At 50.3% G+C, this 20,419-nt stretch overlaps 1 protein-coding gene across 2 annotated transcripts; it reads left to right on the forward strand.

Annotated features, from left to right (window-relative positions):
- Positions 1–8,699: 8,699 nt before the first annotated feature.
- ACTL6B (actin like 6B) lies at positions 8,700–20,384 on the forward strand. Of its 2 annotated transcripts, none has more exons than XR_011235301.1 (14): positions 8,700–8,816; positions 9,292–9,368; positions 9,573–9,738; positions 10,040–10,140; positions 15,007–15,104; positions 15,739–15,833; positions 15,901–16,007; positions 16,437–16,526; positions 16,676–16,737; positions 16,865–16,979; positions 17,075–17,155; positions 17,270–17,365; positions 17,536–17,639; positions 20,153–20,384. XR_011235301.1 is itself a non-coding variant. In XM_069486063.1 (14 exons), the coding sequence occupies exons 1-14, from the start codon at positions 8,792–8,794 to the stop codon at positions 20,231–20,233; spliced, it is 1,281 nt and encodes a 426-aa protein (XP_069342164.1). In that variant the 5' UTR covers positions 8,700–8,791; the 3' UTR covers positions 20,234–20,384. The 2 variants fall into 2 exon arrangements, 1 of the variants encoding a protein (XP_069342164.1); XM_069486063.1 differs by having other exon boundaries at positions 17,553–17,639.
- The last annotated feature ends 35 nt before the right edge of the window (positions 20,385–20,419 follow it).

The following is a 20,419-nucleotide window of genomic DNA, read 5'->3' on the forward strand; positions in this document are numbered from 1 at the left end:
GGGCAAAGACTGACTCAGTCACAACACAGATAGTATGCCACACTATTTCGACGCAAATAGGACCAAAACAAATGGTTTGCTTCCCGAAAAGGAGTAAGGCGTCCCCCTGGGGCTGGCAGAGGTGGTACAGGCATAAGGGAGGGTGAGACGACTCTCTGGTCACGTGATAGACCTCCAGCCCCTCCCGGATTGGGTGGATCTAGACTGGGAAGGGGAGCTCGACGCCCCAGTTCTCGGTTGGACCACGCCCCCGCCCCGGAGAGGCCCCGCCCCTCTCAAGGGGGCGGGGCCTGAGAAATCCGGACCTGGTGAGGACAGGGCCCGCCTCGAGGCAGCAGAAGGAAAGAACAGCGATTCTGATCCTCCCCTGAGCAAGGGTGGGTCGGGGCTGGTGCTGACCCCTGAGAATGCCGTAAGAGTCCCGCCCAGACAGTTCCTTAACGTTGCCCAGGTTTTTGTAGACCCTTTTACAGGGTCGCACGCCACTGTAATAGCAACTCATTTATTAAGTTCCATACTTAGTTAGTTAATCCTCACAACACTGGGAAGTTAAGTACTAGCATTACTCCATTTTCTAGCAGTGGAAATAGACCGAAGGCTGCAGAGTTAAGATATGAACCCAGACAGCCTTAACGACTTTGCTGTGCAATTACAGTACATCTATCTATACCAGCTTCTAGATGGAATCCCCCTGGGGACCATCCCAATAATGGGACAAGAATGTTAGCATAGGCCTGCTTACTTTTCCACACCTGTTAAATGGGAGTGTTGACGGCCATCTGCCCCACAAGTCCCTTGGACTGTTGAGATACCATAAATCGTGAAAATGCTTTAGAAATTTCAAGTCAACGAATAGACTCCATTGATTCCTTGCAATTAAAAGTATCAAAACACGCTATTCATTTGGTCCCTGTTAAAGGCAGTACAAATATTTTTCAAAAGCATAATTTTTTAAAGAAAATAAGAAAAACAGTCACATTCTTAGTTATGCACAAATTCTATGTATGTGCACCTACCAATTCAATGACATATTAACAATAGGGAATAGATGTCGATTAGATGTTAGAATTTGGAAGGGACCTCATAGATAATTTAGTTCAATTTCCTCAATCTACAGACGGGAATAGTGACTTCCCTAAAGTCACTTAGAAAACTAGCAGCTGAGGACTAGAACCCAATTTTATCAATCTCTATAGGGCATCTGATGCTGCTTCCTCTCACTTTGGTTTCTGTGATAATATGTTTTCCTGTTTTAGCTCATTCAGCTAATGTTTACTGAGCCCCAATGATGTAATTGCCTAGGCACTGTCCTAGGCAATGCGGACGCAACTGTGAACAACAGGTGCCTGCAGCGAGCTTACCATCTATAGAGGGCACAGATGGTAAGTAGATGGGCACTGAAATAACAATTAATGCTGGTGGCCTGGAGGTGCCGTTTACTGGGAACAGAATATCAGAGCGGGGATACATTTGAGGAGGAAGATCAAGAGTTTTAGATTCGGTGGTTTTCAGTTTGAGGTGCCCATGAAGTGCCAGGAGAAATGTTCAATAGGCAGCTATAGAAGCAGGTCGGGCCTCAGCGGAGAAATCTGGGTTGGAATACAGCCCCAAGAGTGAGTGGCACATTCGAGCAGATGAAGTCATAAAGAGGCTCAGGGAAAAGATGAGATGGCCTAAGACCAAGCTCTGAGGAACTCCAACATTTAGAGGTCAGCTGGAGAATAAGCTGCCAAAGGAGAAGCCAGAGAGCTAAGAAGGAAATCAGGAGAATGGGGAGTTCTGGAACCCAAAAGCAAAGAGTGTTCCAAAAAGGAAATGGTAAGCTGTGTTGAACGCTGCAGAGAGATGAAGCAGGACTGGGCTGGGAAGTGTGCAAAGGATTGGATACCGTGAAGGCCACTGGTAACTTTGTCTAGAGCATTTGCAATGGATGCTCAGGCCAGGAGTCTGCTTGCAGTGAGCTGCGGGTGCGTGAGAAATGAGGCAGTGGAGACAGTGGCAGTGGCCAGGGCTTTGGGAATCTTGGCTTGGGAGCGGGGTATAGAAAGCTGGGACAACAGTGGAAGAGAATGTAGAGTCCAGATATTTGGGTGTTTTTTTTTTTTCTTTTTTGGTGGACAGGAAGTAGGATTTATTGGCGGGCATGAGTAAGGAGGGGCAGCACAGAGGAAGCCCTCATGAGTGCAGGGCCTACCACTTGTCCAGAGGGCCACGATTGGGGATGTATTTCACCCCACAGCCATCTGGGATGAACTGCTTCTCAGCCACCATGTCTTCAAACTCATTGCATTACACTTGGTAAAGCCCCACTTCTTTGAGATGCGGATCTTCTGGTGGCCAGGGACCTTGAACTTGGCCTTGTGCAGGGCCTCGATCACATGCTCTTTGTTCTGCAGTTTAGTGCAGATGGACATGACGACTTGGTGAATGTGAACCCTGGCCACAGTGCTCTGGGTCTTTCCAAAGGCACTGCGCATACCTGTCTGGATCCTAGGTTGGGGACAGCACAAGGTCTGACACATGAACATACATCAGAAAGGACTATCTCCAAGGTCCCTTAGAGGAACCATTGCCAGATATTTGGTTCTTGATGGGAGCTTGCTTACATGATAATGGGAAGGACACTAGGAGAGAGGGAGGTGGTGGGGATGACCAGTGGGTGACCAACTTGTCTGAGAAGGTAAAAGCCCTGGAGCACAAGTGGAAGACATGGCTCTGATGGGTCCCAGGTCTTCCTTCCTCTAACTGTTCTCTCTTGGCCTCTCCTCCTCCTTAGGGCATTCTGTAAAACAAAACAAAACAAAACGCCTCTGTTGTTTCTTCCAGAATGCTGACGCTTTGGCCTCCTCTTCTCTTCATGTTATTCGTCAGTGACTAAAGTCACTACTGTGACTTTACCTCCTAATGGCTTATAACTCTCCAACCTCTATCTCCAGCCCAGATGTCACTTCCCCATATGCAGGCGTGGTACATGTCTAACTGCAGATGGAGTATCTCCACCTGGATGCTCAGGGACAGTACTGTGCTGGTGTCAGCTCGTGCCAGCTCACAGGAGCCCATTGTGCACCTCCCTTCCCAACTTGTTGTTCAGTGAAGTCATGTTGATAGTGGTAACTTGAATTCATCCATGGTGGGAGTATTTACATCATGCAAGTTGGAAAATGCTTCTGATCAGGGCTTCCCTCTCCACGGTTGTTAAAACATTTACTACACACTGCTGCTCACAGACATCTCACACCCAACATATTCAAAACTAAATTAATCATCTTTCCCCACACCCCACACTGCCCAACCTTATCCCTTCCCTGGGTCCCTTGGCACCACCGTCCACCCAGGGGCTTTGCACTCCCTCGTTCCCCATAGCCAAAGGATGGTCAGCAATTAAGGTACAGTCAAAGCTGCTATAACAAAGAATCCCCAAAATTCAGTGACTTAAGCAACAACCCCAAAATAGATACTCCAGGACTGTGGGGCATCCCTGCCATCTTCAACATGTGGCTTCCAAGCCAGGCACTGTGGCTCACACCTATAATCCTAGCACTCTGGGATTAGATTGATCACTTGAGCTCAGGAGTTCAAGACCAGCCTGAGCAAGAGCCAGACCCTGTCCCTACTAAAAATAAAAAAGTATCAGCCTGGCATGGTGGCTTGTGCCTGTAGTCCCAGCTACCCGGGAAGCTGAGGCAGGAGGATCACTTGAGCCCAGGAATTTGAGGTCGCAGGGAGCTGTGATGACGCCACTGCACTCTAGCCAGAGCAACAGAGTGAGACTTCATCTCAGAAAAAAAAAAGAAAAAAGGCTTCCATCTCTGTCCAACATAGCCCAGGCAGCAATCACCATCATATCTGAATCTCACCCACTGGGAAGTGGGGTGGGTGGGAAGCACAAGTTCTTTCCTGATCAAGGACACCACTGCTCAGAAGTTAGCCAGATGCAAGGAAGGCTGGGATGTATAGTCTCTAGCCATGTACACAGCTAAAATGTAATTAATAAACAAAGAAGGGCAATGGTCATTGGTGTAGGGCTAGCAGTCTACGTCATTGGTGGATACATCCTGTTCATGCCACCTCTTGAATATTGAATTAAATATTAAATTTGTCCCTTCTACTATATGCCAGCTGCTGTCACCGTGGTTCTTGCTTATTTTCTGGCCTCTAGGAGAGTTCCTCTCTAAGCAACCTACCAAATAGCTGCCAGAGATATCTTTCTAAAATGCAAATTGGATGGCTGACTTTCCTGTTCCAAACCGTGCTGTAGTGCCCCAGTGATTCCATGAGAAGGGCCAACTTCTTTGCATGACACTCAGGCCGGGTCTTCTCCCCTCAACTCAGCATGCCATCCATCCCCCACTCCAACTCCACCTCCTTGTCTGCCAGAAAAATTCAGGACATTTTCTGGGGCTTAGTTTCAATATTGCCTCCTTGACCACACTGTTATTTGTGCCCACTGCAATGCTGGCTTCATTCCTGTTGCAGCCTTTACTGGACTGTGTATTTCTGGGCACTTGCCAACCTGCGCTGGGCCAGGGGCTCCCTGGGAAGCCAAGGAGCTTGGCTTATCTGGCAGAAGCCTGGGTGAGAGCTTAGCCAACAAGGAACAGACCCTCACAAGATGCCAAATCATTGCCAAGACATGGGGTCTGAGGGCCCTGACCCTGGCCCTGGCACCTTGGACATCACTACCAGGTGCTCAGGTTTGGCCAAGCTGAAGGTGGGCATGGAATGTGAGAGCCTCCGGCTGACTTTATTGAATTAATTAGTTAATCATCCATCTTCCTGGATGGACATTAAACTCTAGCAGAGTCACATCAAGTTCTATGAGCCATTTTATTCCCAGTGCTATCAGGCACATAGAGAACATTTATGGATTGAATAAAAACATGACAACATTTGCTCCAGGATCACACTTTTCACACGTCTCAGTTCAAATCTCATCCCTGTCACCAGCCGAGTGACTTTGGGCAAGTCTCTATGCCTTTGTTTCCCCTGCAAAATGGGGATAATAATTGGGTTGTTATGAAGATTAAATGACTTAGTATTTGTAAGGCATTTATAACAATGCCTGGCACGTAATAAATAAAAACAGAGTTTTTCTGTCTTCCAAATAAAAGCAGAGTTGCCGGCACAAACCAGTTAGCCTTTGATTATTTTCCAGCCTCATCTCCCCCTAACGCTGGCCTCAGCCTCTGCTGTCAGCTCATATCCAACCCTCCTTCTAGACCCAGCTTCTATTTCCATGTATTCCGGAAGTTTTCATGTCTCTAGACCTTTGCACATGCTGCTCTCTGTGTGGAAGATTTTTCCCACCTTTTCACCCATAAATCCCTCTTCATCCTTCACAATTCAACTCAAATTTCACTTCTATTTATTTATTTTATTTTATTTTATTTATTTATTTATTTTTGAGACAGAGTCTCACTCTGTTGCCCAGGCTAGAGTGCCGTGGCGTCAGCCTAGCTCACAGCAACCTCACTGGGTTCAAGTGATCCTCCTGCCTTAGCCTCCTGAGCAACTGGGACTACAGGCATGCGCCACCATGCCCGGCTAATTTTTTTCTATATATATTTTTAGTTGTCCATATAATTGCTTTCTATTTTTAGTAGAGACGGGGTCTCGCTCTTGCTCAGGCCAGTCTCGAACTCCTGAGCTCAACCCATCCATTTGGCTCTGCCTCCCAGACTGCTAGGATTACAAGCGTGAGCCACCACGCCCGGCCTCAAATTTCACTTCTAGAAGCCTTCCTGGACTCTCAGAGACAGGTAGCCCCTCCCTCCTCTGGCCTCCATCTCATCTTACTTTTGTGCATATCTGTGCTCCCCACAGCACCAAAACTCTTTGAGGACAGGGATATACTGTATCTTCAGCACCTCAGTATTCCCTCCCATGCCTAGCACAGTGCCTGCCACACAGTAGGCATAAAAGATGTTTGTTGAATCAATGAATAGACAAGCAAAATGTATTAATTACTATGCCTTAGCCATTTCTATAATATACTAGAATTTTTAAAGTTTTTTATTTTTAACTTTTCGGCGATAGGGTCTCACTCTGTTGGCCACGCATGAGAGCAGTGGCGTCATCATAGCTCACTGCAACCTCAGACTCCTGGGATCAAGTGATCCTCCTGCCTCAGTCTCCCAAGTAGCTAGGACCACAGGCATGCACCACCACTCCCAACTAATTTTTCTATTTTTCTGTAGAGACCGAGTTTGGCTTTTGCTCAGGCTGGTCTTGAACTCCTGACCTCAAGCAATTCTCCCACCTCAGCCTCCAAAAGTGCTAGAATTACAGGCTTGAGCCACTGCACCCAGCCAATACACCAGCATTTTTTATCAGATCCCATGACAAATAAAAATTGGCCATAGTCTCTGGGAGGCTGAGGCGGGTGGATCGTTTGAGCTCGAGAGTTCGAGACCAGCCTGAGCAAGAGCGAGACCCTCGTTTCTACTAAAAATAGAAAGAAATTATCTGGCCAACTAAAAATATGTAGAAAAAATCAGCCGGGCATGGTGGCACATGCCTGTAGTCCCAGCTACTCGGGAGGCTGAGGCAGTAGGATTGCTTGAGCCCAGGAGTTTGAGGTTGCTGTGAACTAGGCTGATGCCACGGCACTCTAGCCTGGGCAGAGCAAGACTCTATCTCAAAAAAAAAAAAAAAAATTGGCCATAGTTTACTGCGAGTTAAATAAAGTCTAGCCCTGTAGTTAGCCTTTCCTCCAGCCATGACAGCAAAATTCACTCTCATTACCAGCTAGACTGCAGGCTTCTAACTTATGTATAATAATATTAAAGTTTCAAAAAACTCCACGGAGACATTCTTAGGCACCATTGTTTTCTGGATAGTCTTACGTGCCCAGCTCTCAGCGAGGCACTGACTCTGGCATCAGCTGGAGTCCTCACCACCAGCTGTCCCACAGATGGAGACAGCAAAGCTTGGTGAGGAACACAGAGGTGTTATGAGACAAAGTCATACCTCAACTGGCTGATACGAGATGTTGGCTCTAGCCCTGACTCTGACCCCAGTGTGACCCAGGGCACAGCTCTAGCTGGGGAAAGCCCTATCTGTAAAATCCAGTGGTTGCTAGGAGGCCGAGGTGGGAGTATCACTTGAGCCCAGGAGTTCGAAGTTACAGTGAGCTATGATTGTGTCACTGCACTCCACTCATGACAGAGCAAGACCCTGTCTCTACGAAAAAAAAAAAAAAATCCTGGGATTGGATCCATGATCGGTAAGGTTTCTTCTGAGTGGGAAAGTTTCTGAATCTGAGATGAGATGGCTGGAGGGATGGGGAGAAGGAATAGTGGGAACTGACAAAATGAACTCCATGGAAAGTGAGGCAACATCATTAAATGTTAACAAAAGGAGAGGTGCAAGCCATGAATATAATCACTTTCCCCTCCAGCTTTCCTTTAATTCTCACCTCTGCATTTTGAAAGATGAAGAAATGCAAGTGCAGAGAGGTTAAGAGGCTCATCCAATTAATTCAACCAAGCCTCAATGTTATAGAGAGATCAATCACTGACCTAGGGTCACTGGGGACAATCTCGATCTCCCAGCTCCTGAGTCAGCTCTCTCCTGCTCACCAGTCCCACTGAAGCCTGGACCCTCTCAGTGTGGGGTGCCAGACCTGAACTCTGAACCAACCCTAGGCACGTGAAATGCCACTGTCACTAGTAGGTAACCAATGAGTTAGCTCAAACCATCTGTCCTTTGGCTTGGGGAGCATGGGGTATCTTCCAGAGTGAGCAGAGAACCTTCAGGAACATGTGGTCATCAAACAGTACCCTCTTCCTGTGCCATCTTTGACCTCAATGCTCTCCCCACCCCCAAACAAGTAGGTAGGAGTGTCCCCAAAACACATGTATTCACACGTGCATATGCACACAGACATAAACACATACATACAGGCATACATCTACAGACACACGCTCACGTAAAAGTCTCTCAGCTCACCCAGGTTGTCAGAGCTGCTCTTCCACCTCTTCCAGAAAAACTGCCGTGCTGGTGGTGCCAGGAGCCCAGAAGAACCTGGGCTCCCAGGAGAAAACTCTCTTGATAAACGCCTCCCCAGGAGAACAGGGTGCTGAAGAGAAAGAGATGAGAAAGGGAACTAAAGCCGGGTTACCTGAGTGCCTATGTGTGATCGTGTGTACACGTGTGTATGCGTGTGTACGTGTGTGCACACGTGTGGATGGGTAAGGTCCAGGCACCAGGTGGTGGGTGAAGAAAAGAGGGCTCATCAGAAAGGCAAAGGAGGAAAAAAAACAGGGAGAGATAGAGACACACCCCCCTCCGACACCCTCCTCTCTCAGTCTTCCCTTTCCTCCCTCTCCATGATTTTACTCATGCCTGGGGGTGGCAGACCCTTGCTCCGAGCCTGAGGATGGACGACCCTTCCGGACTGTGGCGCTCTCTCCCCGACCCCATTTTAAAAAGTAAGGGAGTGGGGGCCGCATCAGTCATCCTGCGGAGCCCGGGTCCCCGGATGGACAAGCCTCCATCCCTTTTCTGCTGCCTACTCCTTAGGGCCGGTCTCCATGGCCTTGCCATCGTCTTCCCCCCATCTCCTCCCCGCCGCCGAACCCGGAGGCGGCTGCCCCTTTAAAGCGGCGGACCCCGGCCGGGTTATTGTCTCGCCGCGCAGCCAATCGACGGCGCCGTTGGGAGCGCGGGATCCGGCCTCCCGATTGGCCGCCGCGCGCCCCGCCCCGCCCGGGATCCCGGGAGCTGTCCGGCCGCCTCGGTGCTGATCCCGCCGCCGCCCACGGGCCGCGAGCCGCGCAGAGAGGGCACTATGAGCGGGGGCGTCTACGGCGGAGGTGAGCGAGCCTCGGGCTTCGGGCTCCCCATCCCGGAGCGGCCTCGCCCGCGGCCACGCGCCCCTGCGCCCCGAACCCGCGCGATCCAAGCTCCGGGCACCCCTGGGCCTGTCAGCTCCGTGCTCGAGCGCTTCCAGTCTGAGGCTTGGGTCCCGCGCCACCGGTACTTCCTGTCCTCCCCGGACGCCTCGCGCGCACCGGGCCCAACCTCTCCACAATTCAACCCACCTCTGCCCGGCCCCTGACCCCTTCCTTCCCGGCCAGGAGAGTGGCCTCAATAAGGCCACTGGGCAAGAAGAGACTCTGGCAGCCTGACCCCCACTCCCAGGACCTTGGACTCCAGGCCCAGCTCCCACCTGCCCTGGACCGGTTTTGAAGGTGGCGAGACTGTGGCTCTGTCCTGATCTTCTCTCGGAGCTACCTAGGGGGAGAGAGTTTGGGGGAGGTCCCCTCACACGCCTGTCTCCCCGCACAGATGAGGTGGGGGCGCTGGTCTTTGACATTGGCTCCTTCTCAGTCCGCGCTGGGTACGCTGGGGAGGACTGCCCCAAGGTGAGCCTTCCAGCCCCTTCCCCTCAAATCCTAGGGGCTCCGGACTCCCTTCCAGGCTTTCCAGTGACCCAGGGCTCTCACAGTCCAGCCCAGAAGCTCTGCTGAGCAAGAATGTGGGAATAAACCCAGGGGTGGGCTGAGGGCTTGGCATGGGCTGAACTGGAGCAAGAGGGTGATCTCTCTCCCCGCCCATCCTCCCCCCAGGCTGACTTCCCCACCACGGTGGGGCTGCTGGCCGCGGAGGAGGGGGGCGGGCTGGAACTGGAGGGGGAGAAAGAGAAGAAAGGGAAGATCTTCCACATCGACACCAATGCCCTGCATGTGCCTCGGGATGGAGCGGAGGTCATGTCGCCCCTCAAGAATGGCATGAGTAAGGGGCCCCCACCCACCACCTCCCCACACAGACTGCAAGCCCACCCCCACGACCTGGGACACAGCACCCCCACACCCATGGAGTCTTCCTTGCAGCTGCTCAAGTCCCAGGGACCTCCTCACTGCTTCCCACAGCTGCCTGGTTCCCAACCCAGGGGCCAACCAGATTCCTGGGACGGGGGGCCTCCCCGCTGGTGCTGGGCTCACCCTCCCTTGGTCTTGGCCTCCCTCCTTTCCTTCTTGTCCCTGACCCCTGCCTGCCCGACCTACATCTCTCCACGCTGGTCTTCTGGCCCCAGTCGAGGACTGGGAGTGCTTCCGAGCCATCCTGGATCACACCTACAGCAAACATGTCAAGTCTGAGCCAAACCTGCACCCAGTGCTCATGTCGGAGGCCCCGGTAAGTTCCTCATCCAGCCCCATCCCCAGCCTGCCACCCCCCACCTCCTTTCCACCATTCACCGCTCCCCTCAAGCCACTGCTGTCACTCACTTCACCTCCCCTTTCAGACTTTCCTTCCCATCCCATCCTCTTCAACCACTTTCCTTCCTCCATGGCTTAGTCTCCATCTCTCCCTCTCTCTCCCTGCTCTACCCACTCTGCTGCCCTTCCCCCTCCCAGCGTCCTTTGTTATCTTTTAACTTTTTCCCCAACATTATATATACATATAAGGAATCAATTTGCTTTATAAAGTATGTTAAGAAAAAAAATGGCAGTTCTCACCCTGCTCCTTCTGTTCCCCTCCAAAGGCATCTGCTTTTCTTCCTGTTAGCTAATTTTTGGGATATTTCCTTCCATATCTCTAATATCACACTTACATTGCTGCTTGTGGACTTTTTAGTTTTAGGCATTATCTATGAATTTCCCACTATAGAAATGAGCGTTTAGCTCTCTTTTCTCCCGCAGCCTACACTACACATATTTCTCATCCCCCATCCTTAAGTACAACTGTATTTTAGGCTTTTTAAAAGATCAATATTCAGTATTTACACTCTTATTACTATGTATGCTAATCAGGGCTGAGGCTGACAATAGCCTATGATTACTTTTCATTTCCTATGCAACTTTTTCTTTTCCCAGGAACTGAAAATTGTCTTGGTTTTTTATTTTGCTTAGTTTTCTATCTATCTTGTCAGATGACCCTACATTATTAATCAATTATCTATCTCTTTTCTCAAGACATTAATTACATTAGATAGCTTATCAATTTCATCTTCTTGACGAAATTTCTTCAGGAGCTGAGTGACCTGTTCCATTTCACACTAGCAGCCTTCTACACTGGGGACATAGCTGGCATCCTGACATTTCCATTCACCATCATGTTGAGGAATCCCTTCACCCCTCTCCTGTGTCAGAGGTCCTGTTTCCTGTACTTGACCCCTTTTCTTGATTTACTCCTTTGTTTTCGTGGAGCAGACCCTCCAGTAATTGCCTTAAAAAGGTCAGGGAAAGTAAATTTTTTTTGCGACCTTGCATGTGTGACTTTGGATTGATAGCTTAGCTAGGTATCACATTCCAGGTTGGAAATCATTTTTCTTCAGAATCTTGAAGGCATTTGTCCACTGACCTTTTTCCAACATTTATTCTTGCCATTAAGAAGCCAAAACTTTCTGGTTCCTGATTCTCTGATATAATTTTTTTTCTTTCTGAAAGTTTATAGAATTTTCACTTCATCCTCAGTATTCTACAAATTCACAATGATACATGTTGATATTGGCTTGTTTTAATACTCTAGGCACTTAGTATGTCCCTTCAATCTGGAAACTTATGTCTTCAATTCCGTGAAAAAATTTTAATTATTTGTGTGATTATTAATTTCTCTCAATTTTCCCTGTTCTCTCTTTTGAGATTTATTGTTGGTTGGATTTTGTGCCCCCCTGAACTGGTCCCTTAATTTTCTTATCTTTTATTTTATGTTTTCCATCTCTTTACCTTTTTCCTATAGTTTCCAAAATATTTCCTCAACTTTATATTCCAACTCAATATCTTCAATTGAGTTTTTCATTTCCAATTCTGTGTTTTTAATTTCCAAGAGCTCTTTCTTTGTGTCCCCATGAATGTTCCTTTTTGAGTATCCTATTCTTGTTTCACGAGTGCAATATCATCTGTAATCTTACTGAGACTATCATTAGTTTTGTTTTTTGCTTTTGGAATTTTTCATCCTCCTGTATAATCTCTGTTCTCCCAAGTTGCTTTTTTCCTGCTACTTTTGAGGAGTCTCTATCTCATTTTATAGGCTTTTCTCATATTTCTGCAAATCTTTGGTTGTCTGCTTATGTTTAAGGGTAGGGGACTAAAAAGCTGATTAGAAGCTCTATGTGTGTCAGGTATGGGGGTTGTTGACTGTGATCTTTGCTATACGATGATCTGACTAGGTTGCTTTTTGGCCTCTGATATTGGCCTCCTTAGTTTTTTGGTTTGTTTGTTTGTTCATTTGTTCGTTTGTTTTTGAGACAGGGTATCACTGTGTCTGTCACCCAGGCTGGAGTGCAGTGGCCTGATAATAGCTCACTTCAGCCTTGAACTCCTGGGCTCAAGCAATCCTCCCTGCTTAGCCTTCCAAGTAGCTGGGACTACAAGGCTTGCACACCATGCCTGACTAATTTTTATTTATGGATTTATTTAGAGATGGAGTCTTCCTGTATTGCCCAGGCTAATCTTGAACTCCTGGCCTCAAGTGATCCTCCTGCCTCAGACTCCTAAATATCTGGGATTATAGGCATGAGCCACTGTGCTCAGCCATCTTCATATTTTTGATGGGATCCCACAGACTTCCACCCTGAAGACAGGCCTGGCTGCCCACTTTCTTGGGGCCAAGTGACGGAATGGGGCTGCTGTTCTCAGCATTCAATATGTGTGGCATCTCTTAACTCCCCTGTTTTAAGTATAATGCCCTCACTCCCAACTGTATCAAGTGTCCTACCAGTTTAGAGATTCTCAATTTTGTTCTTTACAGAGACTAAACTTCTAGTCTTCTGAAACTGGGGTGGGTGATAGCCCAATGACATAGAGTTGGGAAGAGAGCTTAAGAATCTGTTACTTGTACAGTTTTAAACAATCTTATTTTAGCTTTTGTTTCACCACCACTTCCAGAGGTACCAGAAACTGCCAATTCCTAAGCACTTGTGGAGTTCTGCCATTTAACCCAGATTGTTCCTGGCTTTTCTGCTACTGGCTTAGGAGTCAGTATTCTTGAATCTGTTAAGTCAGTTACCACTCACCTATCTGCTTTTCAGCCTTCAAAATTTTGTTGCTGTTTTCGCCTTTCTTATTACTCCCAACCTGAAAGTTTATGTCTCTTTTTTTCCTTGAGATAAAATTCATCAACATAAAATTAACCTTTTAAAAGTTAACAATTCAGTGACTTTTAAACTTTTATTATATTTAATTGACACATAATAATTGTATTTATGGGGTATACTGCGATATTTTGATACTTGTATATAATGTATGATGATCCAATCAGGGTGATAAGTATATCCATCACCTCAAATATTTATCATTTCTTTGTGTTGGAAAGTGGTATTTAATACATTCACAATGTGGGCTGGGTGCAATGGCTCACACCTGTAATCCCAGAACTTTGGGAGGCTGAGATGGGAGGGTCAATTGAGGCTGGGAGTTCAAGACCAGCCTGGCCAATATAGTGAGACCCTGTCTCTACGAAAATTTTTTTAAAAAATTAGCCAGGCATGGTGGTGCACACCTGCAGTCCTAGCTACTCAGGAAGCTGAGGCAGGAGGATTGTTTGAGCAAAGAGTTTCAAGGTTACAGTGAGCTATGATTGCACCACTGCATTGCAGCCTGGGTGACAGAGTGACGCCTTGTCTCTTAAAACAAAAACAAAAATAAACAAAAAACTTTCACAATGTTGTGCAACCATCGTCACTAGTTATCCATTCATTCACTGATGGACATTTGGATTATGTCTACCTTTGGGCTATTGTAGATAGTGCTGTTATGAACATTTGCCTACAAGGATTTGTTTGAGTACTTGTTTTCAATTATTTGGGGTATATAACTAGGAGTGGGACTGCTGGAATCATATGGTAATTCTGTTTACTTTTTTGTGGAATTATCAACTGTTTTCCACAATGGCTAAACTATTTTCCATTCTCACCAGTGATGTGTGAGAGTTCCAATTCCTGCACATCCTTGCTAACACTTGTTATTTTCTGTTTTGTTTTTATTTTTTAATTATTATCACCACTCCGGTAGGTGTGAAGTGGTACCTCATCATTGCTTGGACTTGCATCTCCTCGATGGCTACCAATGTAGACATCTTTTCATGTGCGTCTTGTCTTTTATGGGTTTATATCTTTCAAAATCACCCTTTATTATAGTTTTGCTGAGATCTTGGGGGGAATAAAATTAGATGTTTGTATTCAATCCACCAGTACTACCCAGAAATCCTCTTCCCCAGCTGTCTTACCTCTGAGATGATTAGAATGGGGAAGTGGGGTGTATCGGGGACTGGGGGGGAGCCTGAAGGGTGTCCTGTATAATAAGGACCCCTGAGCCAGGCGTCAAGGGACTGTGACTCTAGACACAGCTCTGTCAAGAGCTTTCTGTGTGGTCTTGGGCAAGTCATTCTTCCTCTCTGAGTTTTGTTTCCCTCAGCTTGGTTCGGGCTATGATCTTTAAAATTCTTTATAGTTCTCACATTCTAAAGGACCATGGGGAGGCCAGGCGTGGTGGCTCATGCCTGTAATCCTAGTACTTTAGGAGGTCGAGGAGTGGGGATTGCTTGAGGTCAGGAGTTCAAGACCAGCCTGAGCAAGAGCAAAACCCTGTCTCTATGAAAAATAGAAAAATTAGTCGGATGTGATGGTGTATACTTGTAGTCCCAGCTACCGGGGAGGCTGAGGCAGGAGGATCACTTGAGCCCAGGAGTTTGAGGTTGCAGTGAGTTGTGATGACGCCACAGCACTCTACCAGGGCAACAGAGTCAGACATTGTCTCAAAAATAAGAAAGAAAAAATAGGTCTATGCAGGTCAAAGGGCTTGACCTGTGGCCACCAGTTCAAGTTACATGTATACATGTGCTTGTGTGTGTGTGATGTATGTATATGTGTGTCTGAGTGCGTATGCGTGTGTGTGTGTGTGTGTGTGTGTGTGAGTGTGGGTGTGGGTGACTATGTATGAGTGCATGCGTATGTGTGAGTGTGTGTGTGAGTGCATGTGTATGTGGAGCGTGTGCGTGCGTGCGCTCATGGGTCCGTGCCTCTCCCATCCTGAATCCTCCTGTCCCTCACTTTCTCCCCAGTGGAACACACGGGCCAAGCGGGAGAAGCTGACAGAGCTGATGTTCGAGCAGTACAACATTCCTGCCTTCTTCTTATGCAAGACGGCTGTGCTCACGGCGTATCCTCTGGGCCGAGCTGCTCTGCCTGGGTGGAGGGCCAGGGTGGGGCGCCATGTGCTGAGCTGGGAGCTGGGCCTGGTTGTCTGGAGATCGGTGTCCTGATGGGCAGATGCCTCCCTCAGCCCCATTCGTGCAGAAGGCCCAGGCTGAGCGCCTCAGACCCTGGGGGCCAGAGCAGCAACCCTGTCCCTTTCCTTAGATCAGGCCGAGCAGAGCGAGGTGGCCAAGGAGACAGCAGGGGCTGGGGCCAGATAGAGGAGGGACGAGTGTAGGACACTGAGGCAGTTCCTTCCCAAGCAGCCAATCAGCATTGACTTTCTTCAGGATCTCTTTGCATTGGACCCTGTGCTAGGTCCTGGGGTGATGGGGCCTCTAATTTCAGGGTGTCTATAGGACACAAAACCAAGAATAAAGACAGACTAGGGTTTCAGAAGGAATAGAAGTTGTGACTTAGACAGGGAAGAAGAGACTGGAGTCTCAGAGCATTGCTCCAGGAGATGGGTCACAAACCACAAGAATTTGCAGACTGGGGATGGGCTAGACCCTGGTGGAGCAGACAGTGACCAGGCCAGACCTGGGTCCCAGCCCCTCACTTGCTGCTGCTGTCTCTTTGACCTACCCATCCCACACCAGCTTTGCAAACGGGCGCTCCACGGGCCTCGTGCTGGACAGTGGGGCCACCCACACCACGGCGATTCCAGTGCATGACGGCTACGTCCTGCAGCAAGGTGGGGCCTCGGCAGGGGTCGGGGGTGCCTCAGGAGGACCAGGTCCTGACAGTGCTTCCCCTTCCAGGCATCGTCAAGTCACCCCTGGCAGGGGACTTCATCTCCATGCAGTGCCGGGAGCTCTTCCAGGAAATGGCCATTGACATCATCCCACCTTACATGATCGCAGCGAAGGTGGGGCCTGAGCTGCCACCATGGGGTCCTGGGCACTCACCCTGTGACCACTGGCCCACTGACCCATGAGATATCACAGCAGAGAGCAGCAGGGCCCCCAGAGGACCCTGAGTCTGGTTCCTCATTTTATAATTGAGGCATCAGAGATCCACACGGGCTGAGGGACATAGCCGAGGTCATGCAGCCAGCCGGCAGCAGCATGTGCGAGGGCCAGATGGGTGGGCTCTGGGGTTCAACAGGCCCAGGTTCAAGTTCTGCCCCTGCCACGTAAGAGCTGTGTGACCAGCAGCAGGATATGAAAGCTTCCCGAGCTTCAGTTTTCTGTCCTGCAAAGTGGAACAACAGCAGACAGGGCTGCTGTGAGCGTTAAGTGACACTTGTACTTAACAAGTGGCTGGGGAAAGGTGCTCACACGCTGTGCCCCCACAGGAGCCTGTACGGGAGGGAGCCCCGCCAAACTGGAAGAAGAAGGAGAAGCTACCCCAGGTCTCCAAGTCCTGGCACAACTACATGTGCAATGTGAGGCGCTGGCAAGGGTCTCCCGAAGCCCCCTCCCCAGCTCCTAGTCTGCTGCCATGAACAGGGGGTGGGACAGAGGGCTTGCTGGCGGGGCGTGGTTGGGGGTGCTCAGGAGGAAGCCGGGCCCTCACCCCTCCCTGGGTTCTCAGGAGGTGATCCAGGACTTCCAGGCCTCGGTGCTGCAGGTCTCAGACTCCCCCTACGATGAGCAGTGAGTGGGCTGGGGGCTCGGGGAGCGGGGAAATGAGCAGAACCGGGGCTCAGGGGACCTCTGGCACTGCCTGCCCTCCCTAGTCCTTCTCAAGCGCCCAGGCAAAGTCTTGCTCTCTTGCGGGCAGGGTGGCCGCACAGATGCCCACAGTACATTACGAGATGCCCAACGGCTACAACACAGACTATGGCGCCGAGCGGCTCCGCATCCCCGAGGGCCTGTTTGATCCCTCCAATGTCAAGGTTTGGCTTGGTTGTGGGTGCTGGGGCGGGTGCTGGCTGGGGTCCCTGGGTCCTGGAGAGTGGAGGCCCAAAGCCTCAGTCACCTTTCTCCACAGGGCCTGTCAGGGAACACCATGTTAGGCGTGGGCCACGTGGTGACCACCAGCATCGGCATGTGTGACATCGACATTCGCCCGGTGAGGCCGGAGCCTGAGGCTGGGCAGTGGGGCCCAGGAGTAGTGGGGAGACAGGAGGGTGGGGTGGGGGTCGGGGGCTGTTCCTGCAGGCTCACTCCTCCTCCCTGCTCTCAGGGCCTCTACGGCAGTGTCATTGTCACTGGCGGGAACACACTGCTGCAGGGCTTCACTGACAGGCTCAATCGAGAGCTTTCACAAAAGACCCCACCGGTAGGAGCCCAGCCTGACCCGGGCCCTGGACTCCAGTCCAAGACCTTCCTCCTTCCCATGCATGGAGTGTCCTGGCCCCAGAACAGGCCCCCTGCCCCTGAGGCTTCCCAGCCTTCCCCAAGCCCCCAGGCCCTGTCCCTCCCCAGGACCTGGGTGTCTGCCTCCCCCAGCCCCTTTTCACCCACAGAGCATGCGTCTGAAGCTCATCGCCAGCAACAGCACCATGGAGCGCAAGTTCAGCCCCTGGATCGGGGGCTCCATCTTGGCCTCACTGGTGAGAGGGAGGGGCCGGGCCTAGCGCTGAATGTGGGGCGGGGGAGCCCCAGACCGCCCCCACCGCCTTGCCTGCCTCCTCATTTGTCCATCCATTCATTCAGCGAACATTTATTTTGGAGAAAAGGCAGTCCGTGAGTGTTCCCAGAAGGGCGAATGCTCCGTCAGGACACAAGGCAGCGGGCAGAGGGACAGGAACCTGGAGAGATTGGTTGGGGTGAGGCTGTGGTGAGCTGCCCTCCGTGCTCAGTCGGCAGAGGGGAGACCCTGTGGGTTTGGGGCAAGGGAGTAACATGATGATCACAGGCATGATTGGAAGGACTGCCAGTCTTTGGGATCAGGGTAAGAGCTGGGGTCACAGGAACCTTGCACGGAGGCTCTTTCTGTTGTCCTGGAGTCATAGTGTGGGTGGTAGTGGGGACGGGCTGGAAAGCAAGGGGCAACTAGAAATGGAGCAGGCGGGTTCCAGGGTGGCCAGTGGCGAGTTCAGTCTAGACCTGCTGCTGGGGCAGAGGCAAGACGTTGAGCGGGGAGCTGAGTGCAAACGGCATCTGGAGGGTGCCAGCCACACAGAGGGGAACAGTGGGGTCACGACAGACAAGCAGGACATCCACTAGAAGGGGAGCTGCCCAGGGAGACGGAAACAAGAGTCAGAAAGGTGGAGGCTGGCAGCCTGAACTTAGCTCGGGGCTAACGTACAGTGGGCTTCCTCTGTGCTTGAAGCAGACAGGTGGATGAGCCTGATCCAGTCCCCCTCTGTGTGAGCAGGGACAATCTAGAGCTGAGACAGTTAAACAGGAAGTCACCACAAAGTGTGGGGGTGTTCCTTCAAGTGAGGGCTTGACCTAGTTTGGGGGTCTTGAAGGTCCTTCAAGGAGCATTGAAGCTGAGACTGGAAGAGTGAGGGCTCAGGAGGCAGAGAGGAAGAAAGGGAGTTCAGGGGGTGGGGAGAGCCAGGCAGGCCCAAGGGCAAAGGGCAGGTGCAGGCACAGGCGGATCTGGCTTTCAGGGAGCCCGCTTGGGCTGCAGAGTAGAAAGTGGATCAAAGGGGGCCAGACAGAAGGCAGGGAGATGGCTACTGTGGTCTCTACTCCTACCGGGGTAGGGCAGAGGCGTGGGTCTCAGCAGGTGGCTGGCAGAATGTGGACACTGCAAACAAGTAAGGACAGACAGAGTCGAGGATGAGGCCCGGGATGCCAGCTACTGCAGGGGCTGGGGCTGCTGTCCCACAGGAACATAATGCGAGCCACATATGTAATTTTAAATTTTCTAGTGGCCATATTTAAAAGAGTACAAAAAATAAAATAAGAGTACAAAGAAACAGGCAAAATTAAGTTTTAAGAATATATTTTACAGCTGGGCACGGTGGCTCACTCCTGTAATCCTAGCACTTTGTGAGGCCGAGGCAGGAGGATCACTTGAGCCCAGGAGTTTGTGGTTGTAGTGAGCTGTGATGACACCACTGCACTCTAGCCTGGGCAACAGAGTAAGACCCCAACTCCAAAAAAAGAAAAAGAATACATTTTGTTTAATCTGATATATCTAAAAATTTACCATTTCACTGTGTGATCAATATAAACAAATTATTAGTGAGCTATTTTGCATTTGTTTTTCTGTAGTCATCCAAATCTGGTATATATTTTCCACTTAGAGCACATCTCAGTTTGGGCCAACAACATTTTAAGTGCTCAAGGGCCACAGGAGGCTAGCGGCCCTTGCATTAGACAGCACAGGTGTCCAGGGCGAGAAAGAGCAAGGAAGAAGCAGGTTTGGGCAAGGCTTGGCGGAAGATGGTGAACTTAGTTGTTGACATGTTGATCTGAGGTCCTGAGGGACACTCAGGGGGAAGTGTCCAAAAGACAGTTGGGTATTTAGGTCTGGAACAAGAGATGGGGAAAGTGGGGAGTATGGGATGGCCCAGGCAGGCTGTTCTCTTAGCGGAGAAGAGAGACAGGGACAAAAGCCAGGGACACACAGACAGTACCCTTCAAGCAGAGGCAGAACAACCATCAAAGAGAAGGGACAGTCCCAGCTGCCCAGGGCAGGAAACCCTCAAGGGGCAAGTTTTAACGGGTGCGTAGGAGTTGGGTGCCAGAGTGCCAGGTGTCAGAGTGTCGGAATGATGAGGGTGGAGGAGAGTTTTCTTGGGGATGGGAAAGACGTGATGTGTTTGTAAGCCGTGATGACACCTGTAGGGGAGGAATGCGTGTAGGGGTATTGGGTGCCGGTTGGCTGGCTGGGGGCTCTAAGTGCCACCACCCAGCTCAGGAACAGCACCGGGCTCAGGGCAGACACGTGCTTAATAAACGCTGGTTGAATGAATGAATTCTTGATTGAATGATACGAAGGGAGTATTTTCCCCGCGCATAGGAAAGAGGAGACAGCTGGACGCGGGGAGGAGGCGGCGGGGCGGGGTGGGGCTGCGGAGGGACGTGGGCCTGAGGGGCGGCGGAAGCCAGTGGCGGGGGCTCCGGAGGGGGCCGCCCTGACGGCCGATGTCGCCCCTCCACCCAGGGCACTTTCCAGCAGATGTGGATCTCCAAGCAGGAATACGAGGAGGGCGGGAAGCAGTGCGTGGAGCGGAAGTGCCCCTGAGGGCGCCCCCTCCCCACACACCTGGCCTCCATAGGCGCATATCGAAGCCCCCTAACCCCATGTCTACATCGCCCCCTCCTCTTTCTTTCTCGTCTTCTTAAATTGTGATGTTTCCGGATTAAAAGAAGTAAAAATGTTTTGAGAAAAAAAAAGTTTGGCGTCGTGGGGAGTGGGCACAGGGGAGGG

This window comes from Eulemur rufifrons, chromosome 14, assembly GCF_041146395.1.
Source record: "Eulemur rufifrons isolate Redbay chromosome 14, OSU_ERuf_1, whole genome shotgun sequence".
NCBI lineage: Eukaryota > Metazoa > Chordata > Mammalia > Primates > Lemuridae > Eulemur > Eulemur rufifrons.

What these genes read in the sequence shown, in the direction of transcription:
- ACTL6B (XM_069486063.1), top strand. Translation starts at nt 8,792, where the DNA reads ATGAGCGGGGGCGTCTACGGCGGAG. An exon ending in CGGGGGCGTCTACGGCGGAG is followed by an intron (nt 8,817 to 9,291) that starts GTGAGCGAGCCT and finishes CTCCCCGCACAG; the next exon opens with ATGAGGTGGGGGCGCTGGTC. An exon ending in AAGACGGCTGTGCTCACGGC is followed by an intron (nt 15,105 to 15,738) that starts GTATCCTCTGGG and finishes ATCCCACACCAG; the next exon opens with CTTTGCAAACGGGCGCTCCA.